We start from the raw sequence: 17,605 nt of genomic DNA, 5'->3' as shown, positions 1-17,605 counted from the left end.
TGTGTGATGTGGTGATACGAGTGTTTACACAGGAAACCACAGCGCAGGCTGGAAACAGGAGGAGGTTTGGAATAGGGAATGTTTCACAAGAAATCTTGGAGCATGGATGCCTGCCCGCTCACCTACCCGGGCCTGTCGTTCTGTGCCTGCAGCTACTTCTCTCTTGGTGAAGTTTTGGCTCTTGAAAGAAACCTCCTTGGCCCCATGTGGTTGGTCAGAAATGGTCAACAGGCCCCTGGCTCTGTTTCCTCTTTGAGTAGAGATGTCCTTTCCTTTCTCTCAGAATTTAAGGAGTTTATGGGGTTTTTTGTGCTTGATCCTTCTTAATTCCTTCTATATTTTTCTTTCCTTTCAAGCCTTCTTCCTCAGCCCTTGACAAGGATTGCTCTTTGTGGTTCCTTTTACTGTGAAATTAGGAAATTTGCCGAAGACGTTGCTCTTACTTCATAAGAAGGCAAGGGTGGGTGAACTGATGTGGCACTTGTTTTTATTTGCACCTTCTTCGTGGATGTCATGTGTTTGTTCTTCTTCCTCATGGGGAGGGGGAAACTAGTAGGTGGAGCAGCATCAGCAGGTGAAATATTTATTTGAGGGAGAAACTGCCTCAAGGAATGTGATGCCTGGAAAGGGAGTGAGGCACAGGCAGTGCATGGCCCCTTCTCTGTTAGCTCAGCTGAGGACAGACAGGAGAGAGCTCCTGAGCCAGACTGGGGCTCCTGGCAAACATCAGAGCGGGCTCAAAATACCCCTGCGAGTGAGTGAGACACAGTGGTACAGTTGGAGGTGTGACAACCCACACAGAGCACTCTGAGCAACTGTGCTGGGGAGAGTGTTGGGCTTATCTACTGTTAAATAAGACAACATGTCTAGCTCTGAGACAGGAGGAAGGATGGAGTTGGCATGGAGAGCAGAGGGCAGGAAGAAGAAGAAAATCCTGCTCCAAGGTCACCTTTTACCACAGGAATGGGAGATTGAAGAGAACTTTGTTGCTGCTTCTGATGGCTAAAGGCTGCTGCAATCCTGGCAAATCTCTCAGGAATGGTTCAGGAAGATCTGCTGCCATACCTGAGGCAGACACTCATTTATCTGAGACGCTGTGCTCTGACTGCTAACAACCAGCTCAAATTGGCTTATTTTTCCACATTTGTCACAGAGCCAGCTGCATTGTCTCAGCTGTGTGCCTCTGAACAGGGAAGTACAGACTCAGAAAAAGTTTTGGAGTCATTATTCTTATGTGTTTCTTTTCCCCTCATCTTGTCCTTTTTTTTTTCTTTTCTTTTTTTTCTTTTCTTCTACTATGTTTATAACCCTTCTTTTCCTTTCTTACCTTGAAATCTTGGACTTTTTCCAGTCTCCTCTCCTGCAGGTAGATGCTGTCCTGACATTGTCTTGTTATAATATTCACTGCTAAAGAGTTGAAATTACCTTACTCTTACATACTCTAAATCCAGTGGAGCCCTTGCTAAAATCTAATATCCTTATGGCACCAAGGAGGGTTTTCTGCTGGAGTTGGAGGGGAGAATGAGAGAAAAAGTGGCTGATGAAGCACTCCTTGTTGGGGTGGTGATGTGTGAGTTATGCATCTCACAAGCTCCCAGCCTTCTTCCCACAAAGGGGTTTCTGTCAGGCTCTACACAAGGAAGAATTCCACCAAGAATGGCAGTGAACCCCTGTTTGAGCCATGTGGGAATGTCACCAGTAAGGACCAAGACTGCAGCTGGGATCTGGCACCTTCACCTTCCAAGCACCCTGTTGCCTCCTTTGTCTGGGATTGCTACATCAGCTGGCTTCTGCTTGTACCCAGAGAGTAGGTGTGTTCCTGGAAGGTCGTATCCAGCACATGGTACCTCCAGGAGGGACAGGTAAAGGTGTTTGCACATCACCTCGTGGTGGGGACGGGTGTTCTCACAGATCTCTGCAAGTCAGGGGGCTTGTCCCAGGTCAGCCAGCAGGTTAGTGACAAAGCCAGGAATATATGGAAACCTTCATGGTGCCTAAACCAAATGCTTCTGGGAATCATCTAAAAATTAGAATATGCCAAGTCTCCTTTGCAGGGAACATTTTCCAGGGAACAGCAGGGATTCTCCTTTCCCTCCTCCCAAGTTTGCATCAGAAGTAAAAAATTGATTGGAGTTTGATGGTAAAAGAGAAAGTACCTACTCCCCTCTGTGTCTGCAGTCAGAAATTTCCAACAGAGCTTTTGGGAAGAAATGTTATCCTGTGTTAAGGCAGTACCATTTTCTGTGCTGTAATATCTGGTGAGTGAGGTAGTGGTAGAACTGACAGAGGGATCGTGCTGGCTGTGTCTAGAGACAGCAGCTGGACAGCTGGAGAGTCACTAAAACTGGACAAAATCAGTTATGGAAGCAAATCCAGCCTGGTGCTCAGCAGCATTTGCTGTGGAAGGGTTCTGCTGCGGGCAGTCCTTGGGTCCAGGGCTGTGACTCGAGTGTCACCCTCAGTCAGACCGTCGGGCCCTGGTGTTGACGTCGCGTTGGATGGTCCTTAAACAGTGTGTTATAATGACAGCTTTCCTTGTGGAAAGCTCTGAAAATGTGGGTACCTGAAGCTCGAGGTTTGTTGGTGAAGTGAATGTTAACTGTAGAGGAGCTGCAGGAAGAGCTGGGGTTGTGACTCTTCTCCAAAGGTCTCCATCCCGGCCGTGCCTCGGCAGTGCTGATGTGCTGCTCTTCTGTCCTTGAAAGCACCCAGGACTCTCCCTTTACATTTCCCACAGCCTATTTTGGTTTCTTGCTCTCACACTCCTGCAAGTAAACCTTTTATACTTCATACAGGTAAACGTAGACCAAGCACAAATGAAATGTGCCATCGTTAAAAATAAAAAATAACTCCAAGGTGTACACACACACACACACACACACACACACACACACACACACACACACGTTCACAGTGTCTGTTAGGTAAAAAGCATTTATTGTCTTTTTTCTAAGACATCTATTGTCTTTTCTAAGCATCTATTGTCTTTTTTGTTCTAATTCATTAGGTATGTAGAGGGATGGCTCCCAGGTGAGGTTTTCAGTGACAAAAGTCCTACAGTTGTAATGTTTTAATCCCAATGACCCATGAGTTGTGAAATTCAGCTCAGTATTGTTGGATGCACTCAATAGCCAACAGTTTTCTCATAAAGATCTGTTAAGTAGCAGGATTTTTATGATTTTGGTTTTGTGTGGGTAAGTAGTTAATGAGATGATCCTTCTAGGACTTTTCATATTTACAGCTAAAAAATGAACTATTCTACTCAAAATTGGTAATGAATACTTACAGCTAAAGAGGAAAAAAAAAACCATTTTGATTTCCTCAGTGAAGTGAAATTCTTATTTGAGATATTGTATTTTAATCCATCTTCCCTTCTAATTAAGGTGACTGATAGCTGTTGCATTTCTGAATGGGCATGTGTTAGTCAGTAAGGATCTCATTCTGGAGTTACTCCCACTCCTAAGTACATGCTTGGCAGTCTACTTTGCATTTCAGTTTCTTTGGTATTTTTATAACTTGTTGCTAGAGTGTTGCACTGGTGGAAAATCACTCATTTACTGGCTATTAGCCATTAAATTATTAGCCAGCCAGAACACACAGTGGATATAATACAGCCTGAGAGCAATTGGTAACAGAAATGATGAAACATTGGCTATTAACTGCGAGACTGGTGGTTCAAGAACACCCAGGGATAGGTTCCCTTTTCTCTGGCAGGGGGGTGGAACTGGATTGTCTTTAAGGTCCCTTCCAACTCAAACCTTTTGATGGTTCTATGTTGCAATACTGTGGTAATAAAGGAACCTGTTTTTTCACATGAGTGAATGAAAGTTGACCTGAAATGTAAATGAAGGATGGTTTGGAGTGTGTGTGGCAGAACATGTGCTTCTGGAGGGTTTATGTCATAGGGAAGAACTGACAGTAGCACTGGTGGAGTTGCAGTGATCCGTGGTGGTATCTGGGGGGCAGCCCTTCCTCCAGTTCCCTGTGGGATCCTGCTGGGAGCAGGCAGACACAAAGTGCCTCTGTCAGGTGCTGGCACAGAGCAAAGGGATGTGCACAGCCAGGTTTGGCTCAGGCCTCCTGAGGACCAGTGTTTTCCTCTCTCTGATAGCACCTTGAAGAGAACAGCTTGTTCTTATTACAGCCCTAATTATTGGCAAGGATTTGTACTAGGTGCCAGGGGAATTACTTGTCTAAATCCCTTGAAAAATCAATTTAGCTCCGTTCACAGTAAAATCTGATTTTGTTGTTGTCCCTGTTATGATTTCTGGCAAAGGAAATCAGTGTGATTCAAGATTCAGTGCAAAGGAATGACAGAGATTAAAAAGATGTTGAACAGTGATGTGGAAATGTGGAACAAGTCTGTGCAGCTGGCACTGCAGGCAAGCACTGCATGTGAGCAATGTACACACGTGGGGAGGAGCAGAACTGTGTGGAAATGGAACTTTGGGAACTCCTTACCAAGCGACTCATTTCCAGACTCTTAATAATGTTATAATAGGTTCTGTCCAAGCTGGCTTCTTGAGGGGTTGGTAGAGAAAAACATAATGGCCACAAATTCATGATGGTTCTGCACATTGCAGGTCTCTGAACACAGGGGAGCCTTGTGTGTGTTCCCTGCTGTTCAGCAGGGCTCGGCACCTTTCTCAGACATCCTTTCTGGCTGTGTGTGTGCAGCTGGGAACACACAGGGCCAGCTGGGTGCTGCAGAACACGACCAGAACACAGGGCTCGTGGTGAGCTGGGTGCACCCTGGGGTGGGAGAGCTTCCTCAGGCCCAGCTCCTGCTCAGCATGAAGGCTGGGGCTCTAAGGGGGCCAATAATGTTGATTTTTTTCATATTATTTTGATCACTTCAGGGGTGGTGGCATCAGGTAGCATCTTAGAATGCCAATGATGGGTCCACTTGCTTTTTCCACTTTTGGGACATACAGGGTTCTCATCATTGAGAAATTACTTTTTTTCTTTTTTTTTTAAAGAAATGGATATAGTGGGAGTTACAATAGAGCAACACCAGTTATGCTGAAAAGACCTTTAAAAAATAGCTCTTGTGCACACTAAGAACTATCAAATAAAAGGAATTATTTCCAGTGTATCTGCTGTTAGTGGCACCTTGTGTTTTATGTATTAAGAAAGCAGAAAACCTGCTTCTATTTATAGTGTCATTTAGACTCACCTGGATGTAACGAGGCTGTTTGATCACAAGCTTGAAAGAGTGTGTTAGATGGAACAGCCTTTCCTATTTTCTTAAACATGTAAAATCTGGAGGAAAAACTTGAAGCACTGTAGTTGAGTCATCTGACACAGGAATAGGCTAAAGACTTTTGGAAGTGTGGCTGTAAATAGGATTATTTACCCTTTCCTACCTCAGAGGATAGAGCTCCTTTCAGAGCCTTTGAGGATGTCATAGATGCTGAGTTGTTATATGAAATAATATGAAACTATGTGACAGTAAATACAATCTGAGGAATGAGACCTTGAACTGCCTTTGAGAATGCAGTGTTGTCTGAGAAAAGCTTTTCCTTTTTCTTCTGGTATTAAAAATAATTTGTGCAGTGGAGCTGTGCTGTGGAATTGTTCATGTCAACATTCCAGGGTGTAGATGGTTTGAGCACGTGCTTTCACCAAACACATGGAAATGGGCACTGACAGAAGGAAGTGAGGGTAGTGAATGTTTTTCCTCCCCCTTCTCTTCCAGAAAAATAGATTCTGCCAAACAGCACACACAGAGCTCTGTATAATCCCCCTGCTCTGGGCTCAGGTTGTCACCTGGAACAGCAGCAGAAGGGGAACTTTACATTCTTTACTGCAGTTGCATTTACTGCATTCTGGAAGATGATTGAATTGTCATTTTGCTCGTGTCGGGTCTGAGGGCAGGGGTTTGGTAGCAGGGGCAGGTTCTGGGAGAGGCTCCCAGAAGCTCCCCTGTGTGTGGCAGAGCCAAGGCCAGCTGGCTCTGGGATGGACCCTGCTGAGCCCACCAGTGCCTCTGGGAGAACACACTCCAGGAGGGGCAAACTGCACAGCAGCGACTGCAAACGGAGAGGGGAGGGAGAATCTGGGAGAGAAACAACTCTGCAGACACAGAGACCCGAGGGTGGGTCTGTTTTACCCCTGTGGTAGCTGGTGAGTGATCCCCCCCTGTCCTTATCTCTGCCCAGGAGACTCCCACTGTTGCACATTTGGACCAGTATGATGTGTAATATCCCCTGAAATGTGAATATTGCTCCTTTCACATTTTGAATCTTCTTCATTTCTTAAATATGCAAAGGGCAACCCACTTCTTTTCCTTTTAAAAACATAAACAATGCACTGGTCACATAACCATTTAAATACACAAAAATCTCTGGATAATTAAAATACAGTTAAATGGCTTGACATTCAGATGAAGACTATAATTGAGCTTCCAGAAACCAAATATTCTGTTATCTTTTCAGATCTTGGAGAGCAAGGATACTTTACAGTCTAGTAAATTCAAGTGTTGTGTTTCCAAATGACCAGTGTTAAAAGCATGACCAAAAAAAGAGAATTTTGTGTGACTTCTCTTAAACCCAGTGTTTTATGACTTAATACACTTGATGCAATAAGCAATATACTGAACTGTACAGTAGATGAACTGTAGATGAGATTTTTCTGAATCTCCCATTTAGAAGATTTTTTATAAATTCTGTGATTTGTAAGTATGTGAAAGATGCCTTGAGAGGATCATATAATGTCTAACAAAGTACTTGTAAAATTTGCTGCAGGTACTTCCTACCTGTTATTATCTCTGATCACCTTGGTGTGTTTAACTGATGGGATAACTAGTTTTACCGTAGTTGAATTCTCATTGCCAGGATTAGGAAATTCTTCCACATGGAAAACACTGAGTTTCAGTCAGTGGCAAAATATTTGGGTGTTTGTAATTAACTGGGCAGTTGGAAGGGACCTGCAGCTTGCTCAGATCCAACAGCCAGTGCTGTGTAAAATACGTAGCTCTGCCTGAGCTGACACCAAGATGTTGCAGGAGCAGCTCCTGTTAGTTTTAGTGGCAGCTTTGTCAGCAGAGGGTGAGAGAGGAGGGCCTGGAGAGCCTGTTCTTTGAGGCTGAGGGAACCCCTCTATTCCCAAGGAAGTTTTTGTCAGCAGCTTCTTAAGGATTCCTTTACAGACACTTCTCCTGCAGTGTTTCCAGGGCTGTTCCATGGTGTCCTCAGAGCACAAGGTGGATCCAACCTGTTCCTGGGAGCAGCTGTGCACTTCAGCCCTGCTCTGCCATTGCAGACGATGTTGGGGGGGAACAGGCAAAACTCCTGACCCCTCTGCAGATCAAGATTGATTCTTTTGAAGTGCCTCCTTCAAAATGTATTTGAATTGAACCTTGATTTGGATGACTGCGTGGAAAGCCTTTAAAAATCAGCCTTGGCCTTGAGAAGAAAGGGTGAAGGAAATGGGAAGAATCTCTTATTCTGTTTCTAAAAGTCAGAGTGTTTTAGCAAATCCAAGCCTGATTTATGTCGATGGTAGACGCTGGGGAGATCCCCATGAGATTTCTGTAATACAAAAAGAATCTAAGTGGACATAGATTTTATACAGAGGGGGAAAAAAGGTGCATATACCCCCTGCCTTGATGGTAATGTGCATCCATTAAAAATAAGTCCCAGGATTCTCAGCCCATATAAAATCAGAACAGACTGAAGGGGCTACATAGCTGGAAGAGATGGGCTGTGAGGAATCAGAAGTCAGTGTTACAGCAGGAGGAGCAGTGGAAGGGAAGGTGCAGAGCATCGTAGTGTCCACATGTACTGGGGGCCCACAGAGCTCCTAAATATCACAGAATATTTTTTTTTCAGATAATCCATGGGCTTCAGAACTGAAAGTATTCTCATTATGAATGACACAGCTAGTTTAGATCAGATGCAGAGATTTCTGAAGTGGATTTCTCTCTCTTTGTGCACAAATCTTGGAAATGAAAATGTGTATTTTCCAACTGAGAGGAAATGTGCTTACTAATCAGACTTAATCATTATACCATGTTTATTAAGTAAAATACTATTTTCATTTTATTCATTATATTTATCTATTTAATAGCATTAAATAACGAAGGTACAGGTTCAGATTGGCTGTTTATGGCAATAGTAATTGATTCTTATGTGACTGCCTAAACTGCTAGTTGTTTTTCCCCTGTTGGAGATGAGGATAGTTTGAAGAAGTTCAATGCTGCTACATTGAAATCTGTAGTGTGACCACTCCTCTTGTTTGTGAAAGCCTGGTGATCACTTCTGACAGAATTCAGTTGTAATCTGAATGTTTATTAGGAATATGAAGATATTAGCAAGCCAATTCTTTTCTGATTATCCCTCGGGGGTGAAAGTGTTTGTTTACATCTTGGTCTGTATTTATTTGATGTTGCAACATTTGCAACACGTGACAGCATCGTGCTGATTGTTTTCTGTTGTCCCTCTTTGGTTGCTCATGGTGAATGGCCAAGTCAAAGACAGGACTCATTGCTGTGGCTGTGCATTGGATCAGGGGCACCTAATTATGGAAGGGGGATTCCTGTGACTGTCTTGGCTCGTAAGCCCTTAATTAAGGGAGGTGGATGCCTGGGTATTGGCTCACAAGCACTTGGTAAGGAGGGTGTGAGTGGGGAGCTCTGAGTGACTGGGAGCTGCAGTGCTGCCTGCTGCCAGCCCTGCCCGCTGCAGTGCCTGTGGCACTCCCTCCCTCCCTCCATCCATCCATTCCTCCTGCAGCAGGAGGGATTCCATCCATCCATCCCTCCCTGCCTCCATCCATCCATTCCTCCTACAGCAGGAGGGATTCCATCCATCCATCCCTCCCTCCCTCCCTCCATCCATTCCTCACTCCCTCCCTCCCTCCCTCCCTCCATCCATTCCTCCTGCAGCAGGAGGGATTCCATCCATCCCTCCCTCCCTCCCTCCCTCCCTCCCTCCCTTCCTCCCTCCATCCATTCCTCCTGCAGCAGGAGGGATTCCATCCATCCCTCCATCCCTCCCTCCATCCATCCATCCTGCAGCTGCAGCAGGAGGGATTCCATCCATCCATCCCTTCATCCTGTAGCTGCAGCAGGAAGGGATCCTTCCATCCCTCCATCCCGCAGCTGCAGCAGGAGGGATTCCATCCATCCCTCCATTCCTCCCTCCATCCCTCTATCCCTCCATCCTGCAGCTGCAGCAGGAGGGGTGCCATCCCTTCCTCCATCCCTCCATCCCTCCACCCCTCATCCCACAGCCCCAGCAGCAGGGGTTCTGTCCCTCCCCAGGCCCCCCTGTCCTGGTTAATCCTCCCGTGCCTGCGTGCTCAGCAAGGGGATTACTTTAACTCTGCATATTTCCATCTTTCCTGGGTCCAGGTCAATTTGCTGGCTGGCACAGGGAGCCAGAGCTGGGCTGGTGTGCCGTGGAGCAGAGGCAGCAGCTGAACTTGGGTGAGAGGCAGCACGTCCTTTGGACGTTTACATGTTCTGCTGAATAAATCACATGCAACCCAGGCAAAATAAACAGCCAGTTCTTCTTCTTTTTCCTGCTTTGTGGCAAGGTGATTATATTTAAGAGAAGTGTAGGAATTTCCATCTTTCCAGTGACACCATATGAGAACCCGCTTAGCACTGAATAGTGACAGCAAATGCTGAAGTGGAAAAATATTTTCATCCATCTGCACTAATCTTCTTTTACTCCAAGATTTAACGGGGTGAGGAGGGGGGAATGAGAGAGAGGAATCAGAAAAATCTTAAAAGCTTGGCTTAAGCTTTTAGCTTTGCCAGCTCATTCTCTAGTCAATGAAGAAAGTGCCAGACTTCTGCATTTGTGGTGGGGATACTGGGATTTTATTTGAACGGTGATGCCTGCAGACTTTATTACCAAAAATAAATAACTAAATAATGGTCTCTAAATATGCACAGAGGAAGGAAATAGCCACAACTGAACAGAACTGATTCTTCTTTAAAAACAGACTGGAATACACAGTGTACAACTGGAAAAGGTATAAATTAGTTACTTGCTGTTGCAGAAGTCTCCTGGTTATTTCTGTGGCTGCATAATTCAGGTCTTGCTGTGCCATCGAATCTGTGCTCACCCGGGTCATTGTGAACTGCCCAGGTCTCTGCCTTCAGATCCCTGCACAGATAACAAAGGCAGAGGGATTTCAACATCACAACCTGCGCTGGCTTTGCTTTTACCTCGTTACATGTCACATTTCCAAGGACTTTTTCAAATAGGAAAACCTGGAGTATTTTCCTCCTTTTTTAAGCATGGAATCGGATCCGAAGGTCTGGTGTTTGCTTACTCAGTAAGAGCCTCTCCTCCCCAGTTGTGAGGCCACCCTTGCAGGCACGAGGAAGGATTGTGTTTTTAAGCAGCGTGGGCAAATCTTTGCCAATTCTTAGAAAATCAGCTGATAGCTGAGATATATTTTTTTTATTGTGACATAGAATGAATTAATAACAAAATTGCTGGGAAAGAAAAAAAAACCTGAGGGTGGACAACTTTTCAGAAGTCAGTCTCTCTGCTCCCTCAGGGTGGGTCAGCTAAAAATATTTCCATGTTCTTGTACTTAGAGGAAGGCCCAGGCAAAGCACCAGAGGTGGGACAACAGGAACAAAACCATCCGTTCGAATTCATCTTTGGACAAATAAGTCACCACTGCATAAAATATGTTTTAAATGTTGTTTTAGTTTGGATTTTTTTCCCTCTCTCCACATCTCTGCTCCTTTATTCCTGTTAGCTGGGGGGATTTTTCTGCATTTTGTTCTGTGGCACGTATTTCAGTGGATATTTCTGCCTCCTCTTTCCTTCTGGAGAGCAACACAAAAAGACTTACCTTGAAATTAAGCTCTGGGGGTCCTGAGGCACTGGTTTTTGGGGGTGGTTGTGTGGGTGGTTTTGTTGTTGTTGTTCTCGCTGGTTTCTGGTGGATTTTTTCTTTGGTTGCTTTTTGGAGGTTTTTTGTTTTGGTTTTTTTGGCAGGCTTTTTGTGGGTTTGTTGTTGTTTGGGGGGTTGTTGGGTTTTTTTGTTTGTTTGTTCGGGTTGGGTTGGGGTTTTTTGTTGGTTTGTTTTTTTTTTTAGGAGGGGGAATCTGTTTCATCCCCACTAACTAAGAAGTGAAATAACGGCCCAGGTTTAATGGAACAAAATAGCACAATAGATATATCAGTGTTACAATTTTAGACAGAGATAATAAAGCAGTAAGGCAGTGTAACAGCCAGTTGTGCTTCAGAGAGGCGTGGAACTCGAAATCATGCCTGTGGAATTAATACTGGTGAGTTTTGTGATGATTTTTTCTTCAAAGTAATAGTCAAGTGGTTGTGAAACGAGACTGCTGTATTTTCCCATGTGCAGTAAGTGTCTGAGGATTTTTGGCATCAGAAGATGTTGCAGATTGCATGTGCAGACTGAAAGGTTGTATTTGAAAAATCTTATTTTGTGTTATTCAGTTAAGTTGTGATTTTCATCAACATCATTAATGTGTTTTAGCTTTGGTACAAGGCAAAACCATTTTAAATAGGTTATGTACTAACAAAGTGGGCTGATCTTGGCTCTTTCTGAATTCCCAGGAGTTTGAGGCTTTGCTGTGTGATGACAACCCCATTAAAAATGGGATTCTCCTATGGTGCAGTTCCTGTTGGCAAAGTAGAGCCCTGGGATCTGGTGGATTTTACTGCACTGACTGCTGGTTTGAGAACTTGCATTGCACCACTACTAAGATATACAGTTACAGGGCACAAAGGACATTTCTTTGGTTCTTTCTGTGCAATTGGAGACACATAGGGAAACATTTCCCACTTTTATGAAATAACACCTGCTGTTGAATTTACCTTGGCTTTAAAAGTGTCAATATTTAAAGTGCTTTTAGCATTGTGACCCACAGTTGGTGGGCCACATTTTCTACTCTGTATTTTCATTTTGCCTGGTGAAGTAAAGATCATATCAAACACAGGATATAGAATTACCCAGTGCTGCCCTTCAATTCACTGCTTAGTCAACCAGCTGGTCCCACCTCCCTGTTGTTTCATAAGAAAGTTAGAAATAAAATGTTTTCCTTTGAATGTCTGAAGCTGTAATTTGGTATTTATTGCTGTTCCTCTCTGAAGAGGAATGCAAAGCAAATTGTCTCAACCCCAGGTTGAGAGGTTCCTGCAGTCAGGTCACTCACATCACTGAAGTGCAGGAAGGGACTCTGATTCTACTCCAGCAATGAAGCCTTTTGCTTTTGTTCTCTTCTTCTTCTCCCACCCAGGAGGCTTTTGGCTCCTTGGGACTGAAGTGCTGATTGTTTTCTGCTTGTTTTTGTTGCCCACAGAAGTGGGGTTGCCATCCTGACAAGACCAAGACACCTCTGCAATGCAAACACCTGCAGCAGAAATTCATTTAGTCATTGAGAGACTAAATCTTACTGTTGGTACTTCAGACATCACTTATGCCATCCCCCAGCCTCCTCTCACTGCCTTGCCCTCCTTTGGGTGACACTCAGAGCACTCAGAAGAAAAACACTGTGGTACAGTCAGGTCTTCAAGATTCAGCTCTACAGTAAGAGGTGTAATTGCATTTGAAAGAATTTGTATTCAGGACATAAATAAAAGGGGAACTCTGGATTTGGTTTTTTTTTTTTTACCTTTATTCCAAGCCTACAGCAGGTGTGAAGGTTTTGTTTGATTGATTTTTCGTGTTTGTTTTTTTTTTTCATTTCTTTGTTTTTCATTGGGGTTTTTTTTGTGTGTGTGTAGTGGGTGTGATATCAGCCCTGGAAAACGGCCCTTGTTAGTAATTGCCATGTTGTCATTGATCAAACCACTGTTTTCAATATTTGTTTGCTAGCTTTGTGAACCTCTATTCTCATTCTTTTGGTTCTAATCTGAGTCTTTGTGCTTTTGGGACAAATAGTCTGAAGGTTGATGTTTTGCCAAAATGAACACTAGAGTACTTGCAAAACAAATTAAAATGAGAACTAAGGAAAGCTACTTTGCTTCTGAATGAGGAGTCTTTCAAAGAATTTAATGATCTTTAATACATAGTAATTTTCACTTTAGTTAATTTGATTTAACTTGAATTGAATGAGGCCGTGCAGACAAGCACCAAGTCCCATTGATTTTCTGTGGGACTCAAGCTCTTAAAGTACTTGCAAAAATGATAAGGGTTCATTTGAAAATGTTGACTGCTCTTGTCCTTTGCTTAAGAAGTAGTTCAGAAATACTGTGTTTAGCTCTCATAGTACCTTTGACAGTTAAGCAGAACTTGACAGATCCATGTCTGTTTTGAGGTTTCCTTTCTTGTCATCATGGGACACATCATGGCCTCTCAGAAACTGGTGATGCCACTGGCTTGGAATTCAGCTCCCAGGCTACAGCCCCCACACATCAAACAAAGTTATCCTCATGTGCATAACACAATTCAGCTGCTGGAGGAAGGAGTGTAGGAGAGCCTTAGCCCAACGTTTTCATTCCTCATGCTTGTAAAAATTAGCTGGGTTCTGGTTTGTTTACACCAATGATAGAGATGCTTTTCAGCTGAAAAGATGAGCTCCATATGTACTACACAGCTATGTCTGCCTGTGTCCTGTCTGCTTTATATGTGCATGGTTTGGAGGTGTATGGAGAGTTTCCTCACTGCCCTGTCAGTGTTAACAGCTCTTTTAGTGTTTATAATAGTCTTTGTGGTGGATTGCACTGCAGTAGGAATTTACAGAGCTACAACTGCTGCACAACAAGGAGGAACTCAGGAAGAACTGAGAGTTAGAGCAAATAAAGTTTGTAGTGCTGTGTGTAATAAGGCAGGAAATACAGTTAGCTAACAGTTGGCCATGGGTAATTGAATAATTGGTCCTGCACATGGCTGGAAGGCCATGCTGTTAATTACTAATTTCTTTGCAAGATATAGAGCATCTGCTTGCTTTGTTTAGTTTTAATAGTCAGGGGTTGACAGAACACCTTCTGGGTTGTTTGTTTAGGTCCCTGAGATACTTATCAAAGTCATTTCTATTCTAATAAGCCATGTATCTGGATGCAGTGGCTTGAGGATTATTTGTAGGCTATAACTCTCTCTAGTGTTGTCTTCTATGGCAAACACAAGGTAACAGTGAGCAGGCCCAGGAGGTACCTTGAGAGGTCACCTTTGCCATTCCTGTGCCTGAACACAGGAAAGTTATCCAGGAATCATTCCTGGCCAGCAGATGTGTGCCCACCTTAACTCCAAAGACCAGCATTCTGCAGTTGTTCAGGTAATCCATGGCAGCTGTTTTTGACATCTGATCAAAACTTGCTTTGTTGCAGTTCAAGCTCAGTGTTCCAGTGCTGTCCTCAGGTACCAGGGAGGAAAAGGGGATGACTCCTCTCCTCGGCAAGCTTTCAGTTATTTGGAGGCTCATGGAATATCTATCCAGTCTTGTGGTACCAAAAATCAAGTAGTTTTTTTGACACTTCCTCATGTCAATATTACCTCCTCCTCTGAGCTCTTTCCAGCCAAGCAGCATCTTTCTTTCAGATGCTTAGAAGCATAAGATCCTCCCCAAAGAGGTCCTACCCAGTTGATTACATCACCCAAGGTGAGCATTTTGCCTTTGTCCTTGCTGAATTACCATTTGTTTCATATCACCCTCCAATTTTGTGATCACTTGAATTCTCATCTTTATTTGTGCTGCTTGTGATGCCTCCCACCTTTAGACTGTTTACAGATAAAGTATTTTCCTTATTGTGAAATACTGCTGTGAAACACTGCTACTGTGTGACTGTTCCCTAAACAACACTGGTGGAAGACTTGGTCCAGCTGCTGCAAACACATCCTCCTGCCATGCCAGCATTTCTTTCTTCCCCAGACAGTTGTTGTCCTCCTAAAAAGTTCATGCTTAGATAGCTGGAATCTTGCCCTTCCAACCTTTCCATGGTTTAGCTGTGTATGTCTTAGTGGTCCAGCTGGAACCAGTGAAGGTTCTGTGCTCATACAGGTCTCTAAGCCAGTGTAGGACTGGCCTTAATTCATGTGCAAGGGACTGTATGTCTGGATTTGGTATTTCTTTACTGTTTTTTACTGATTATGCTAGGATTGATCAGTTGTATAGATCTGTCCAGTGCTAGGCATGGTTAAGTCATTCAACCTCAAAGCAATTCCTCAAATTAAGGCATGTTGGTCCATTTTTGCCCATTCACTCACAGGGACTCTTTATTCTTCAGTTCTGGGAGCCCTGACCCAGACTTGTCTCACCCATCAGTGCACTCACTATATTGCCAGTAGGCCTTAGTGTGTGTTGCCTCTCAAGACTCATCATTTAAATATGTTCCTCTGCTCCCTTTCTTTACCTCCTGCTTGGTACTTTAGGAGTGGTTTAGGAAAAATACAGCTTTTCCTTGCCTTGACAGTGTAGGGAAAAAAATTACCTTCAGGAAATCACTTTCAATACATTGCTTGAGCAGAGAAAGCTTTCACAGCTGATTACTCATGAAAAGAATTTAGCATTTGATATTGGCATCATCACTCATAAATCAGAAGAACTGGAAAATGCGTGATCTGTGTTATCTTGAAGCATCTTGACCTCAATGAGAATCAAGATGGGCTTTGTGACTGCAGAACACAGAGGTGAGAAAACCCAAATGGGCTTTAACACCCCACTTTTACCGTGTGCTTGTATAAGCTTTTATTGTGTAAATGCCACATTGCTCAATGAATGAGTCTCCATATTTTCAATTTCTAAGCAATTGTCTTTTCTGGATAATACCAGGGAAAAAAATTAGAGAGAGCTCCTTTCTGGCCATAAGCATTGCTCCTGCCAGCAGAGCTCTCCTTGGCTCAGGTTGCAATGAGCTCAGACAAGCAAAGGGGGGGACCAGGTCCTCCCCCAGCTCTCTGCGAGGCATCACTGACACTGGGAAAGGAGAAGATTTCAGTGTCTTCAGCTGAGGTGGATAGAAGAAAGCAGGTGACCATGGCCTGGTTCTGTGCTCCAGGAAGGAGGTGGATTTGTAGGCAAAATACCTGAGGCTGGTCTTTGATTTTCATCAGTCGAGAAAGAAAAGGGGGGGAGGGGGAAATCCCCCAAACCCAAAACTTTGAGCTGCAGCATTCATTTAGGCACTCTTAAAATCAAAATACAATTAAAATCACTTCATGATGTGATTGTGAGATAAGACAAAGTTGGTATTTGTGAAAAGCATGTTTAATAGATGTTAAATGAGACTATAATATAATTGAAAATGCTCCTCATAAATTTAATAATTTCAAATTATATAAATTGCCTATATAAAAAGTATTAGAAAATCTATTGAAATCTCAAAGTCATTAAAAATGTAAATGCAATCAAAAAAGTAAAAATGCCAAGGCTTTATCAGTGGCTTAAGATGAATTGGTTTTGCAATATTTAGTATTTTTAGATCCTTTAGAGTAGTACTGATTTCCCTGAGCACTTCAGTTATGGCAAAAATCTGTAGATTACAGACCTTCTTGGTTTGGATTATTTTTTTCAAATTATAGTAAACGAGGAGCTGTAAGTGGCTTTAAGTCCAACTCCTTGGCTTCTGTTGCTCACAAATAAACATTGATGATGAGGCACAGGGTGTCTTACTTTGTTACTGGCAGCTTATAATTCTACAGAAGCATACAGTCATTTTTATTTTTTTTTTCCTGAAGGTGGATAATATATTTGGGGGAAAAAGCTACATTTGAAACTTGCAGCTGACAGTGCCTGCATTCAAGAAGTAATTAGTGTAGCAGCTGATAGGTTTTGCCCCAGCTTGTACAAAGGTTACTGACCACAGATGTTTGGCTATTGATGGCACGATTAATGGATCCTGTCTGTCATCAAACCTTGGATGAGGTTTAGAAGTATTAAAAAAATAAAAATTACACGTTCTAATGTACTAGTTCTACTAGTGATTAAATGGGAATTAAGTTGTTAAACAGTTATTAAAAATGTGTAGAAATATCTGCCAACTCTGCTAGCATCATGTGTGGAGAATCAGGCCTCCAGTACTGTGAGGGAAAATTTGTGAGCTCCTGCATATACATCATCTCAGCCTCAAATCAGTAACTTCCCTTAGTTTGGTAAGCTCCTTGCAGTGCTACAAACGAGTTTAGTGTTCTCTTGAGGCCTCCTGGATATGACAGCCACACAAAATGCAGGGCTGACAGCAGAGAGGGTTCCCCTCCTGCTCGGAGCAGGGGCTGCCTTCCTCAGGCTGCACAAAGCTGGGCTGGGAGTGGGAATGCAGGAGAGAAAATCTCTAGGGCAATTTAATGGCAAGTGCCGACTTGGAGCAGCATCAACATTATCACTTAGGACTGAAGGATGGTCTCCAGAAAATCTTCCATCCTGCTGTTATAAATTCCCCTTAATGAACAGCAAACAAAAGGGTGCCAAGGATGGTTGTGACTGATTGCTGACAGAGTTGTGGTGTGCTGCAGCTGGCAAGGCTCCTGCTGGCAAAAGACATAACATGTATTGCTCCAGGTCACATAATGGTAAATGAACACTTACTGCCTCTGTGGCAAGTGGATTGATTCTTGTGTCCACCTCCAAACAGGTCTGCCTTTGTTTTACAAGTAAATGTATTTGCTCCTGCTGTGTTGAAGTCAGAAGATGAGTTCAGACACACAGGGCTCAAAGCAGAGATGATAGTGA

General features: G+C 43.4%; 1 protein-coding gene across 4 annotated transcripts in view; it reads left to right on the top strand.

The window, feature by feature from the left end:
- The window catches only part of RORA (RAR related orphan receptor A), a 388,788-nt gene that overhangs the window by 154,278 nt on the left and 216,905 nt on the right, over positions 1-17,605 (top strand). Inside the window, exon 1 of one of the 4 annotated variants that reach the window (XM_051770516.1) lies at positions 9,453-9,540. The exons of the other annotated variants lie outside the window; for them this stretch is intronic. Within the exon in view, the coding sequence (XP_051626476.1) occupies positions 9,483-9,540 (58 nt within the window). The 5' untranslated portion in view covers positions 9,453-9,482. Of the gene's footprint in view, positions 1-9,452; positions 9,541-17,605 lie in introns of those variants that run through there. 4 annotated transcript variants of the gene reach the window in all.

This window comes from Manacus candei, unplaced genomic scaffold (assembly GCF_025592945.1).
Source record: "Manacus candei isolate 608988 ecotype Guabito, Panama unplaced genomic scaffold, ASM2559294v1 h1tg000119l, whole genome shotgun sequence".
Classification (NCBI taxonomy): Eukaryota; Metazoa; Chordata; class Aves; order Passeriformes; family Pipridae; genus Manacus; species Manacus candei.
The sequence above is the reverse complement of the archived record's forward strand: the minus strand, read 5'-3'. Positions and strand labels throughout refer to the sequence as shown.